Consider the following 14,414-nt stretch of genomic DNA (forward strand, 5'->3'; position numbering starts at 1 on the left):
TGTTTCCTTTACTGCTTGCTCAATATATAGATTGAATAGCATTGGAGAGAGGTTACAACCCTGTATCACTCCCTTCCCAGCCTCTGCTTCCCTTTCATGTCCTTCGACTCTTATAACTGGCATCTGGTTTCTGTACAAATTGTAAATAGCCTTTCGCTCCCTGTATTTTACCCCTGCCACCTTCAGAATTTGAAAGAGAGTATTCCAGTCAACATTGTCAAAAGCTTTCTCTAAGTCTACAAATGCTAGAAAAGTAGGTTTGCCTTTCCTTAATCTAGCTGCTAAGATAAGTCGTAGGGTCAGTATTGCCTCACGTGTATCAACATTTCGACGGAATCCAAACTGATCTTCCCCAATGTCAGCTTCCACCAGTTTTTCCATTCATCTGTAAAGAATTCTATTTTGCAGCTGTGACTTATTAAACTGATAGTTCGGTAAATTTCACATCTGTCAACACGTGATTTCTTTGGGATTGGAATTATTATATTCTTCTTGAAATCTGAGGGTATTTCGCCTGTCTCATACATCTTGCTCTCCAGATGGTAGAGTTTTGTCAGGACTAGCTCTCCCAAGGCCATCAGCAGTTCTAATGGAATGTTGTCTACTCCCGGGGCCTTGTTTCGACTTTAGGTCTTTCAGTGCTCTATCAAACTCTTCACGCAGTATCATATCTCCCATTTCATCTTCATCTACCTCCTCTTCCATTTCCATAATATTGTCCTCAAGAACATAGCCCCTGTACAGACCCTCTATATACTCCTTCCACCTTTCTGCTTTCCCTTCTTTGCTTAGAGCTGGGTTTACATCTGAGCTCTTGATATTCATGAAGTGGTTCTCTTTTCTCCAAAGGTCTTTTTAATTTTCCTGTAGGTAGTATCTATCTTAAGCCTCGTGAGATAAGCCTCTACATCCTTACATTTCTCCTCTAGCCATCCCTGCTTAGACATTTTGTACTTTCTGTCGATCTCATTTTTGAGATGTTTGTATTCCTTTTTGCCTGCTTCACTTGTTGCATTTTTATATTTTCTCCTTTCATCAATTAAATTCAGTATCTCTTCTGGTCTTGTGAAATTTTCACATAAAAGTAAAGTGAAGCCCAGTCTCAGTTTTTGATCTTGCAGGGTATATGCACTGAATATATGTGATCTGGACTGTGATGTTGGACATTCTAAAGATCAGTTCTATATAAGTAACTACATAAATTTGTGTTAACAATGGTATTTCATGTAACCTACTGTTGTGTTACATTACAGTTTAATTTATTACTAAGCATATTTATATAATGTATTATATAGAATATTTAAGTGTGTTTATATAATCAAGTGACACAACAAACTAAAAAATATATGATGTCAGTTAAAAGTGACATTTCCAAATTGCATTGTCAATTAAGTATGGGTGTATAAGGTATATCTTGTAAAACAATAAAATGGTGTCAATATTTTGTAAAACTGGATATATTAAAAAGAAAGACCATTAACTTACAGATACATCTGTAATAAAAAAGTACAGAAATGAAACAGGATTATTGATCTTCACCACAGTTTTCAGAACCATACAAAGGAAATAATACCATGAGTAATGATGTAACTTGTAACATTTAGTCTGATTGGAGAGCAAATGCAAAATTTACAGGTAATTCCAAGACAGAAACAACAAAGACACAATTCTGTCGCAGGAATGTGCATTTGGGTGTCTGTGTTTGTATGTACAAGTGTGTGCTTGCATTAAAAAGAGTAACAACTTTCCGGAAAGCTAGTACAATTTTTTGGCTATTGTGTGTATTTGTGCACCACCAACACATCAATTGCAAGTGACTGGCTGTCTTGCTTCACTTTCATCTGTAAGCATTTGGTGATTTATTCACATCACTGAGATCATCAACTTGGTACTTTGTTGCCTATAAATTTCTGTATCTTTATTTACCTAAAACAGAAAATATATATTTCAATTTGGAATACAGGAATTTGTATCTGCAAGGGTAACATTCACTGTATAGGGAAGGTGTTTGGCAATAGGTAGGAACAGGAAAAGAAGATGAAAGCAGCAATTTAGCTTTCAAACTCACATTCCTTTTCAGAATATACAAGTTGAAAACTGAAGAAGGCTACAGTGTTCAATGTTTTGATTGCGTGCTTATCTACTTTTCAAGGACTTCCTTGTACAGTGAGCCATTGTCTTACTCATTCCACTTCCACTACTGCATTCTTGGGCAGTGAACAGAATTTTAGGCTACCAGTGAGTGAAAATAAAAATGTAAAACTTCCTGGCTGATTAAAACTGTGTGTTCAACTGGAACTCAGACATGGGACCTTTGTCTTTTGCAGGCAAGTTCTCTACTGGATAACTTGGTCAGTAGATTACTTACTCATGTGGCGCAAAGGTCTCCAGGTTAAACTGCTGTCTGGCACACAGTTTTAATGTGCCAGGAAGTTTCAAATCAGGACATACTCAGTGAAAATTCATTTTGCAAATAAACATGCATTCCTTCCATGAATCCAACTACATCATATGCATAATGGTTTCATAAGTACAAATCAAATGACTTTATTGTGAACAAATCCTGATTATTATGTTCCTAGTTTATTATTATAGAACCAGAATAACAGCTCCATGCTAAATTTTTAAAATTCAAGTAAATACGATTTCCTTACAGACTTAGACAGGTTAAGGGATAAGTATTTACTCCGAAACTGTCCTATTTGTACAAAAATAAATCAAACTCTTTTCCTCTAATTTGTTTTCATATATATTTCTTATGACACTTCCAGAAATTGCCACTCTCTCATATATTCTAATGTCTTACACTAGTTGTTCAGAAAGTAGCTGAAGAGTACAGTCCTTACAAAGAATATCATACAAATGTCGGTGGGTAAGAGTGATCAAGAATAAGTGTGATCAACAGTTTCTTTTCAACCATTGAGCTGCTGAAGACTATCCATGCACTCCCTGAATACTTTATAGTACCCCAGATGTTCCACTGGCAGAGTACACTGATGTCCACCCATGTAATGTATGCGAGCATAATCATCACAGTCCACTCTCCCATCCCAGTTGCAGTCCTGCAACATGATAATTTTCCTTAAATAACAAGTTAATGGTTCATGCAAAGAAAAAAAGAAAAGCAGTGGTGCATAAACAGCTTGCTCTAGACACACTAGCAGGGTATAGATTTACAAGTTTATGTTTAATCTTTCAGTTTATTTGTATTATAAATAAGTGATACCATGTCATTGTCATCTTTATTGTACATGTTATGTTCCTTCCAACATAGTATAATGAAACCAAAAATATTAGTTCTTACAGTATTACTTATTTAGGAAGTAAGTAAAAAGATGTAACATTCCAATTTGAACAGAATTTCTTTTGTTAGATTTTTGTGGTACAGAAGGTGTGTACATTTCTTAACACATCGACTGCTGCACACTTAGTGATGGATGTTTTACACCAGAGCAGGCATTAGGTGCTGGACTGTGCTGTGGCCACCACCAGCTGCACAGCAGTCAACGTGTTTAGCAACTGAGTGAAAAGTAATGTTAGATTATAGGTCAAGAGAGACTAAATGGTATATGACATGGAGCAAATATGCACTGTTAACTGCCATATCATCCTCATTTGCTGTCTGTCTCTTGTGCTGTAATTATAAGTGAGTATCACATCTAGTCCTTACAATTCCCGCTCTTCTCCAGGCAATGAAGTCTATAGTCACTAAACCTTCAGAGCTGGGTGTCTGTCTTTCACATGTGACTAAGAAGCTAATATAACAATACAAGAGAAGGAAAGTTGCTACTCATCATATAGCGGAGATGCTGAGTCGTGATAGGCACAAAAAAAAAAAAAAAAAAAAAAAAGATTCACACAATTATAGCTTTCGGCCACTAAGACCTTTGTCAGCAGTAGACACACATACACACACGCGCACACACACATGACTGGGTGGGGGTAAGGAGGAGGCTGGGGTGGGGAGGGGGAGGGATAGTATGGTGGGAGTGGCAGACAGTGAAGTGTTGCAGTTTAGACGGAGGGCAGGAAAGAAGGTTCGGAGGGGGGAGGGGGTAAGTAGTGGAAAGGAGAGAAATAAACAGAAATTAAAAGACTAGATGTGGCTGTGAAATGACAGCTGTGTAGTGCTGGAATGGGAACAGGGAGGGGGCTGGATGGGTGAGGACAGTGACTAGCGAAGGTTGAGGCCAGGAGGGTTACGGGAACATAGGATGTATTGCAGGGGAAGTTCCCATCTGCACAATTCAGAAAAGCTGGTGTTGGTGGGAAGGATCCATATGGCACAGGCTGTGAAGCAGTCATTGAGATGAGAGATATCATGTTTGGCAGCGTGTTCAGCAACAGAGTGGTCCACTTGTTTTTTGGCCATAGTCTGTCGGTGGCCATTCATGCAGACAGACAGCTTGTTGGCTGTCATGGCTACATAGAATCCAGCACAGTGGTTGCAGCTTAGCTTGTAAATCACATGTTTGGTTTCACAGGTAGCCCTGCCTTTGATGGGATAGGTGATGTTAGTGACCAGACTGGAGTAGGTGGTGGTAGGAGGATGTATGGGACAGGTCTTGCACCTAGGTCTGTTACAGGGGTATGAGCCATGAGGTAAGGGATTGGGAGCAGGATTTTTGTAAGGATGGACGAGTATATTGTGTAGGTTTGGTGGATGGCGGAATACCACGGTAGGAGGGGTGGGAAGGATGGTGGGCAGGACATTTCTCATTTCAGGGCTCAACGAGAGTTAAACACTGGCAAAGAATGTTATTCAGCTGTTCCAGTCCCAGATGGTACTGAGTTACGAGGGGAATGCTCCTCTGTGGCCGGACTGTGGGTCTTTGGGAGGTGATGGGAGACTGGAAAGATAAAGCATGGGAGATTTGTTTTTGTACAAGAATGGGAGGATAATTACGGTCAGTGAAGGCTTCAGTGAGACCCTCGGTATATTATGAGAGGGACTGCTCATCATCGCTGCGGATGCAATGACCACATGTGGCTAGCTGGACAGAAGGGACTTCTTGGTATGGAATGGGTGGCAGCTGTCGAAGTGGAGGTATTGCTGGTGGTCAGTAGTTTTGATATGGACAGAGGTACTGATGTAACCATCTCTGAGGTGGAGGTCAGCATCTAGAAAGTGGCTTGTTGGGTTGAGTAGGACCAGATGAAGCAAATGGGGGGAGAAGTTGTTGAGGTTCTGAAGGAATGTGAATAAGGTGTCCTCACCTTCAATCCAGACAGCAAAGATGTCATCAATGAATCTGAATCAGGTGCGGGGTTTAGGATTCTGGGTTTTTAGGAAGGATTCCTCTAGATGACCCCTGAATAGGTTAGCATAGGATGGTGCCATGCATGTGCCCATAAGTATACCGCAGATTTGTTTGTAGGTAATGCCTTCAAAGGAGAAGTAATTGTGGGTGAGGATATAGTTGGTCATGCAGACTAGGAAAGAGGTTGTTGGTCTGGAATCCATAGGGCACCTGGAAAGGTAGTGTTCGATATCAGTAAGGCCATGGGCATTAGGAATGTCAGTGTATAGGGAGGTGGTATCAATAGTGACGAGCACGGCATCGTGTGGTAAAGGGACAGGAACTGAGGAGAGTCAGTTGAGGAAATGGTTGGTATCTATATAGGAGGATAGGTTCCAGGTAATAGGTTGAAGGTGTTGGTCTACGAGAGCAGAGATTCTCTCAGTGGGGGCACAGTAACCAGCCACAATGGAGCATCCTGAGTGGTTGCGTTTATGGACTTTAGGAGGCATGTAGAAGGTGGGAGTGCGGGGAGTGATAGGGGTAAGTAGAGAGATGGACTCTGGGGAGAGGTTCTGGGATGGACCTAAGGATTTGAGTAGTGACTGGAGATCCTGCTGGATTACTGGAATGGGATCATTGTGGCATGGTTTGTAGGTGGAAGTATCTGACAGCTGACGGAGTCCTTCTGCCACATAATCCTTGCAGTTCAAAACAACGCTGGTGAAGCCTTTGTCTGCAGGTAGGATTATAAGGTCGGGATTAGTTTTTAGATGGTAGACTGCAGTTCTTTCTGTGTGGTCTTTGGTTCAGTCTAATTGGTCAGGTTGGTGGCAAAAAAGTGTTGCCACTGAAGGGATGGGAGAAGGAGAGAAGGTCTTTAACTAGTCCTGTATGGTTGGATCTGGGAGGGGGGCAAAAGGTAAGGCCTTTGGAAATGACTGATATTTCTGTGGCACTAAGGCTTCTGGAGGAAAGGTTCATAACTGTGTTGCAGGTCTGTTTAGGTTCTGGGTTCTGTGTGGTGGTGGGAGGGAGTTTTGGAGGGTGGGGTAAGTGTAGTAGGTCTTAGAGACAGGGTTTATCAGCTATGGGGGAGGTTTGGATGTTGTTGTAGAAGTGGTGGGCAGTGGTACTCCGAGGCGGGAATAGGAAGTGAGCAGGATGGAGAGCTTTCTGAGGTGGCGTTATGCATGTTGCTCAAGTTCCAGCAGGGCAAGAGTTTCAATGTGTGTTATGGGTTCCAGGAATTTGGGATTACATAGCATGAGAATTTTGCTAATATTGTACTTCATGTTGGTAACCTGTAGTCTGAATAATGTTCATTCTGTTATAAAATCAACAAGATAAAACAACATTTGTATGTCATGTACACAAGTCTCTCAGTATAGCTGCACAACTGTTGTTTCACAGCTATTAACTGTTGTAAATGTGTAATTGACATTCTTTTTACAATATAAATTAATTCTGTACATAAAATATTATCTGACTAAAAACAATCTTAAGATGTCTTACGTTAATATGGCCATAAAGTCAAAACTGAATTTCTCCAAAGAAAGTCAGAAATGTAAAATATAAACTACATCTCACCTGTGCATATCTACTGAGATACCCTCTAACAGTAGCAGCAGCACAAAAAATATCTGTAACGCAACGGTAGTATGCTGAAAAAAAAAAGGCCAAATCATATTACAACCAGTAATACCATATACAGAAAAACACTGTAGAGTTCAAACAAGCTAGTAAATACAAGGTTCACAGGTGGCGCTCCCTTTGACAGTGTATATTTGCCCATTTACAAGATTACAGTGCAGACAGTCAAGGGGATAGCAGCCATAGGTTAGGCAAATCAGTGCAGAAGGAGCATACGGTCTGACCAGGATATTGCACAGAATGGTGGGGTAACACAGAGTTAGGTAACTACACATATACACAAAAGAAACATTATGTGAAGGTATAGGGTGAGACTCAGTTGTGAAAGTTAGAGGAAATAGAAAACCCTCACTGAAAATATTAGGCAATGAGTATAGTATGAGAAATAAACTGTCTCATTCTTCTGGAAACTGTTATTGCCTTAAATGATAGATAGACAAGACTGTCAAATGAAAAGAGTATTATGAGACTGGAGAAACTGATCAGGTCAGTAAAATTTGAGTCTGAGTGAGGAAGAGAGTCGATAGAAATAATATTTGTAAATAATGAAAATGAACTTTTGAGAGAATTGCAATTATCAAAGGTGAATCTCTTTCAAGTGAGAATATAGATAGCAAAGGTGAAAATAAAGTGTGGATGGCATAGTTTGCAAAAGAAAAATCATATCTGACATATGATAGCTGAAGGAAACAGAACCTGTTATGTAGGCATGTAGAACTGTTATAAATGGAGACATCAGTGTGTATATGCAGATAAGGGGAAGAGAAATCAACACTAGTCTCACTTTAAACTACATTGTTAATAAAAAGATATTTTGAAAGGGATAACAGAGACATACCAAGTTCTGAGAAACTAGTGTGTTAAGGGCAGACTCACCATATACTAACATAGAACAGATGCCAAAGTTTTCAGTACTGGCACTTAGTTTTGAATGCCATGCTTTTAAACCAGTTTCTACATGACGGTAATGGTATCATGCTTACAAAGATTTCATATCAACAAAATGATCTATTATGAAAATATAATATAACTATATAAATAAAAAAATTAACTCACCAAGAAATGGGAGGAGAAAGCACATATAAAAGTTAAGAAAATGAGTAAGCTTTTGGAGCCATTGCCTCCTTCTTCTGGAAGAAAGTTGAAGGGGAAGGAAGAGGGATTAAGGAAAAGGACTGGTGAGGTTCAGGAAATAGGGGGAGGGGGGGGGGGGGAAGTGGAAAAGTAGCCCAGGCCCATGGGTCAGGGGATACTCACCAGATGGGAAGACTGACTGTTGGGGACTGCACACAATGAGATTTGAAAACCTGGGAGTTCAAAGGAGGAAGATAAGGTAACAGGCAAGACAGAGGTTACTGGTAAAACATCTTTGAAGAGTTAATAAGAGCAAGAGCAGAAAGCTAAGTGCATTATACATGATAGAAATGTGAGATGGGGGACAGGGAAAAATAGACAGGTCAGAAAATAAAAGAGGTAGAAAATTAAGAAGGAGCAAAGAAAGGAATAGTTACTGAGAAAAAATGCTGCAGATTAAGACCAGCTGGGTGGCCAGCTCCCAACTGTTGAGTTCTGAGAAAATGGTTTCTGCGGGAAGAATCCTGATGGCACATGTGATGAAATATGCACCAATGTCCTGATTGTCATGTTGTAGAACATGCTCTGCAACAGGATATTTTGTATTGCATTGTACACCATCTGTCTATGCCCATTCATCCTAACTGATAACTTGGTGGCAGTCTTACCAGTGCAGAAGGCCAAAAAGAGTTTACATATCAGCTGGTACACAACACATCTCATTTCACAGGTGGCTCTCCCTTTGATAATATATGTTTTGCCACTTACAGGGCTGGTATAGGCGGTGATAGCAAAGTGCACAGGGCAAATCGTACAGTTGGAACAGTCATGAGGGTAGTAGCTATAGATTTGCAGAATCAGTGTAGAAGGGGCATAAAGTCTGACCAGGATATTGCACAGATTGGTGGGGTAACATAAAGCTATTCTAAGTTGAGGGTAAAGTGTCAGACATAATGGACCTAATTTCAGGGGTTGGTGTTAGAAAGTCATATAGCCTTGTTGAAGTAACTGATTAATGCATTGAACACCTGATAATACTGAGTGACAAGAGGTGTACTCCTAAGCTGTTTTTTTGGAGGGATCAGCAGTCCCAAGATTGGATACAATGTTCCAGAAAATTTGCTTTTGAACTAGGCTGATGGAGTATTTACACCCAGTGAAGACTGAGGTGAGATAGGTGGTGTATTGCTGTGAAGAGCCTGCATCTCTGTTTGCCTCAAATACAAAGGCAGTACAGGAGGGATAGTTTGATACAGAAAGAATGGAAACTGTCAAAATGCAAATACTGTTGCTTGTTAGTAGATTTATGGAATGGAACTGAAGAGTGAGCCCTTGGTGAGGCTGAGGTCAACATCAATTAAAGTGGTATGGGATTCCGATAGGACGATGTGAAATGTAACTGAAAAAATGTATTAAGAGATACCAAAAATCTTAAGAGTCCAGCCTCATCATGAGACCATATGACAAAGACCTCATCTATGTATATATAAACCGAAACAGGAGCTGAAGGCATGAGATCGCATGGCCATGCCCATGATCTGTCTGTATGTCTGCCTCTCAAAAGTAAAGTAGTATAAAGTTGATTAAAGTGAACAGGAAGGACGTTACAGGTTTGGAATCAGGTGGGTGCTGGATGAGGTAGTTTTCAGCAGTGCACAGATCATGTACATGGGTAATTCTGGTATAGAGGGAGGTGCCATCAATGGTGACAAGCAAAGTGTGTGATGGAAATGGGTCAGGCACAGGTTTCAGATGATCTAGAAAATGGTTGGTGTTTTTTTAATATAGGAGGGAATCTTTATACTACATATTGCAGGTATCGATCAAGTAAGGCAGACATACTTTCGGTGGGTGCTTTGAGGGTCAGCACTATGGGATTACCAGGGTGACTGATTCTATCGATCTTAGGAAGAAGGTAAACGGTGGAAGTGTGTGGTCTGAGTGAGGTAAATTCTGTGGATTGTGATATTAGACCTTGGGAGGGGTCTGGGGTTTTAACGACAGATTGTAGATCATTTTGTATCACAGGGATGGTATCTTGAGAGTAGATGCTGGGTGCAGAGGTGTCAGACAGCTGGCGTAGACTCTTGCTTACTTACTCCTGTTGCTCAAGTACTACAGTGATAGTTCTGTTGTCTGCCAGGAGGATAGTGATGGGGTCATCAGTTTTTGGGGAACAAAAATCCTGGAGTTCTGCAGAGGACAGGTTTAGGGTCATATTCTAGGAACCTGAGGATGTTATAAATTCTTGGAAGGCTTGTGAGGGGTGATTTTGAGGTAGTGAAGGTGGATCAAGATGGGATCGTGGTTAGAACTGTTCAAGGCAAGGTCAATGTCAGGCTTTCTGATGGAAGGTTTTGGGACTGGGTTCCAAAGTGATATTTCCAGCTGCCATTACATGTGAAGGAAAGTAAGACCTTCACCAAAGCAGCATGATTAAATGTGAGACCTTTGCATAATACAGATAAATAAGGAGGGGACAGTCCCTTAGGTAAGAAGTTGAGAACACTGTACTGTTGTGGATGGTTCTCGTGATCATGAAATATCATTGCTCTGGGAGGCAATGGTGAAGGCTGGAGGTTTGTCACTCATTATTATCATGGTCTTGAATGTATTAATCAGCTACTTCAGGAAGGTTATGTCTTCCTAAAAACATGCCCTGAAAGCAGGAACATTTAGTCCAACATTCTGCCCACCAGGCCTAGAAAAACTTTCTGTTAACCTCCCACATACCTCTGCAATATCCTGGTCAGACCCTATGCTCCTTCTGCACCCATTTCTCTACTCTATGGCCCCTCCCACTGTGAGATTTGTCCACAGCATTTCTTCTGAGAAACCATTCCTTTCTTCATTCTCTTTTAGTTTTCTATCTCTTATTTTATACCTATCTATTGCCCTACACTCCCCTCTGCTTCCCCCCACCCCACCTCTACCTCATATAATGCACTTAACTTTCTGCTTTGTATTAACTCTTGCACAATGTTTTGTCAATAATCTCTGTTTTGATTATTGCCCTATCCAGCTTTAAGCTATCAGGTTTTCAAATCTCATCCAGTGCAGTCCTCAACAATCAGTCTTTTCATCCAGTAAGTTTCTCTCACCCAAGGTTCCGAGTGACTATTCCTAACTTCCCCATTTGCTACTCCTTTCAAGTCTTTTTCCTTCATCCATCTTCCTTCCCCTTCAGTCCTTCTGTAGGAAGAAAGAGCCACTGTCCCTGAAAGCCTTTATATGTTTTCCCTTTTCACTGCTTACACAGATTTTATAAATTTGCTTGTTGGTTGGTACAAGGTGAAAATGGTTCTAGCTACATATGTAGGCAAGAGTAACATTTAGCCATAAAGGTACATGAATAAATATTTTGAGTGATCTAAAGATATAACTGACCAACTTTTTTTTAATGTTTACAAAGAGACATCGTTATGTCCCAACATTAACATAAAAGTTCACCAACCAACCAAATAGTATTACATGTATAGTTGGTAAATGGTTTGATGTTGTTTCAGTTTTGAATAGAGTGGAACAGAAGAAATTAGTTCTAACCCATAGACATTGTGAGCCTACGTGAGTGCACCAGTACATCACGTCCACAACAATCATAAGCAGGGGTACACACAAGATCTGAAAATATGTGAGGAAACTTGAAACAGAGCAAATAGATGAGCATTCTGAAAAAGTGGCACTGGACAATTCAGATATCCCATTCTGTGAATAGATTTATAAAATCATTTATTCCAACCCTTGTCTTCCTATCTAAAAAATGATTCCAGCAGAAGCTTTCACCTTAGAGAATGTTCTCTGCTAATCTTATGTGTCTTCCCATTGTCTTGAATGTCAGTAGTAAAATGTCACAAAAAACGTTATTGCATTGACTTATCAACTGTGTCATTAAGCATTTTATCTAGATTAGATGCTGCCCCCCCTCCCCTCTACCTGTCTCTTCTAATGTACAATATGTGACATGTAAACGTAGGCCTCCATAGCCATTTCACAGTCAATAAAATTCTTCTGTTAGCAGTACACCTTGAGGCATCTTGCAACAGTCGCCAAAATGTTGGAATTTTATAATTGACAACGTGACCTCAAATCCAGAAGAACTTTATTGAATATGCGCCATGTTAGTGCTGTGGTTGTTAGGCTGTCATCACTTCTGGCAAGGCTTACCACCAGGATTGGTAGGCCAGTCCCCACGCAGCAGTGGAGATCCTGCGTCTCTCCAGTACTGTGGCGCCACCAGGAATGGCCCACACAGCGTCCTCTGTGGCAGGCACATGGCGCTCATGTTGCAGCCCGAAGTCGCCTCACACAGGCAGCCCAGGCACGCATCATCTGCCTCTGGTAGGAACACACTACCTGCCCAACACACACAGTGACAATGTTAAATATATCTACAGCGTGCCATGTAAAGTTGGTAGGGAAACATGGAAACATCCAGCAGAAGCCTCAACAGTGACCTAACAACTCTTATGTTTACATGCTAATACACTGACACCTTAATGCATTTGTGGGTAATAACAAGAGAGCATTTAGAATGTATTTAACATTGTGACAAAACTTCGCCTTCCATATTTATTTCCAAAGGGTTCTGAATGAAGTTTTATAGTGTGGTGCCACGCCACTTACTTACTGTACCAAAACAACCGCACCAACGCTCTGCTGGAGTAATTATCCTATTTGAAGTTGCGCTCTACCAAAATGGGCAACTTCAGATAGAATAATTACTTCAGCAGAGCTCTACCAAAGAGCGCAACTTCAGACAGGATAACTACTTCAGCAGAGCTCCAACATATTCCTGTCTCTGTCCTCGTCTAAGTGAGCTTATTGTGCTTCTCAGATAAACCCGAAAGCTCTCATCGATCTGAAGACTGATTTGAATACCACAACTCTTTACTAGACATGGGCATATTGGAGGTCCTGTGCTGTAGCCTTCCTTGGAACTTTGAACTGATTTAACCAGTCACTTTCAGGGGGCTGAGACCTATAGCTTAAAGTTGGTAATTTACCCTCAACATCAAACTCATTAGCGATACAACCCCGACTCGGGGACGAGGAAAACTGCTCTGATTTGGTATAAAGAGTTATGTTGGCACCTGTCTAAATGATTCAGGTAAACCACAGACAAAGGACAGTTACACATTGGGGAACATGAGTCCAGTTTCTTAACCACTGTGTTACCTCTTTCGGTGAAAGACATTGTATCGATCTGACAACCCTCCTTCTATAGAATCTTTCATATATTAAGAAGTTTTTAAGTGGATGGTGAAATTTTGTTTTCAAGTTTACAACACTGCACTTTAGACAGTTTAGAGAAGAGAACTGAAGCTTTTGCAAGAATTCGGGATAAGAGAACTTTGTGGTACAACCTGACTAAAAGAAGGGATCTCTTGGTAGGACACTTTCTGAGGCATCAAGGGATCGGCACTCATTACTGGAGGGAAGCATAGGGAGCAAAAATCGTTCAGGGACAGCAAGAGATGAATACAATAAGCAGATTTAGAGGGATATAGGTTGCAGTAGTTACTTGGACATGAAGAGGCTTGCACAGGATAGAGTAGCATGGAGAGCTGCATAAAACCAGTCTTTGGACTGAAGACCACAACAACAATGTTTATTATTTTTAATATCGATTGTCATTCAGATTACTTGATCATTCGTTGCTTATGTATTTCAGGGTTTCTGTTTCCACGGAGTGGTTCACAAAGAAGGAATGTGTTACCATTGTGAAAAACCATTACAGGACCGGTTAGCGTTATGCATAGACTGTTTGTAGACTTCACGGTCTCTTAGAACGTAACAATGCTCCTACATAATCAACAGTTCTGCGGTTGATAAATTCGAGGATACCGGGTCCGTCGCAACCATAAAATCGCCCGTTCGTACCGAGCAAAACACTGCGTTAGTGCAGCATAGTGTGGCTGTGACCCCACACAAGTCGCTTTAATGCCGTTCTCAACAATTGGGGATTTCGACAGACTCTTTGCAAAGAATTTTGAAAAAGGATCTTCATATGCACCCATACAAGGTTCAGTTGACGCAATATCTTAAGCCCACTGACGATCTGGAACAGAGAAATTTCGCCGAGTGGGTTCACACAAATCAAGGAGAGGACAACAACATCGCAAAAAGAATAATCTTCAGTGACCAGGCACATATTCATCTGTGTGGTTCGTTAACGGACAAAATTGCCCTATTTGGGGTCAAGAAAACACTTTGCCACCTGCACCGACTACGAACCACAGTTTGGTGTGGATTCTTCTTTCTTGAAGATTTCGACGGTAATGCAGTAACAGCGTTATCGTGAAACGGTCAGAAACAACTTCTAGTCTGTTCTGGATGAAGTGGATACAGCCAATATGTGGTTTCAGCAGGACGAGGCTACGTGTCACTCACCCAGCGAGACAATAACGCCACTCCACGAAAAATTCCCTCAGCCTGTGATTTCAGTTC

At 40.9% G+C, this 14,414-nt stretch overlaps 1 protein-coding gene across 1 annotated transcript in view; it reads right to left on the reverse strand.

Moving 5' to 3' along the window:
• Window positions 1-1,441: 1,441 nt before the first annotated feature.
• LOC126336373 (lysozyme 2-like) overlaps window positions 1,442-14,414 on the reverse strand; it is an 81,387-nt gene continuing 68,414 nt past the window's right edge. The window contains exons 2-4 of the mRNA XM_049999980.1: window positions 12,132-12,320; window positions 6,831-6,904; window positions 1,442-3,062 (exon numbers count right to left, since the gene is read on the reverse strand). Of these exons, the coding sequence (XP_049855937.1) occupies window positions 2,913-3,062; window positions 6,831-6,904; window positions 12,132-12,320 (413 nt within the window). The 3' untranslated portion in view covers window positions 1,442-2,912. The remainder of the gene's footprint in view (window positions 3,063-6,830; window positions 6,905-12,131; window positions 12,321-14,414) is intronic.

The sequence above is a fragment of the Schistocerca gregaria genome, chromosome 2 (genome assembly GCF_023897955.1).
Source record: "Schistocerca gregaria isolate iqSchGreg1 chromosome 2, iqSchGreg1.2, whole genome shotgun sequence".
NCBI classification, from domain to species: domain Eukaryota; kingdom Metazoa; phylum Arthropoda; class Insecta; order Orthoptera; family Acrididae; genus Schistocerca; species Schistocerca gregaria.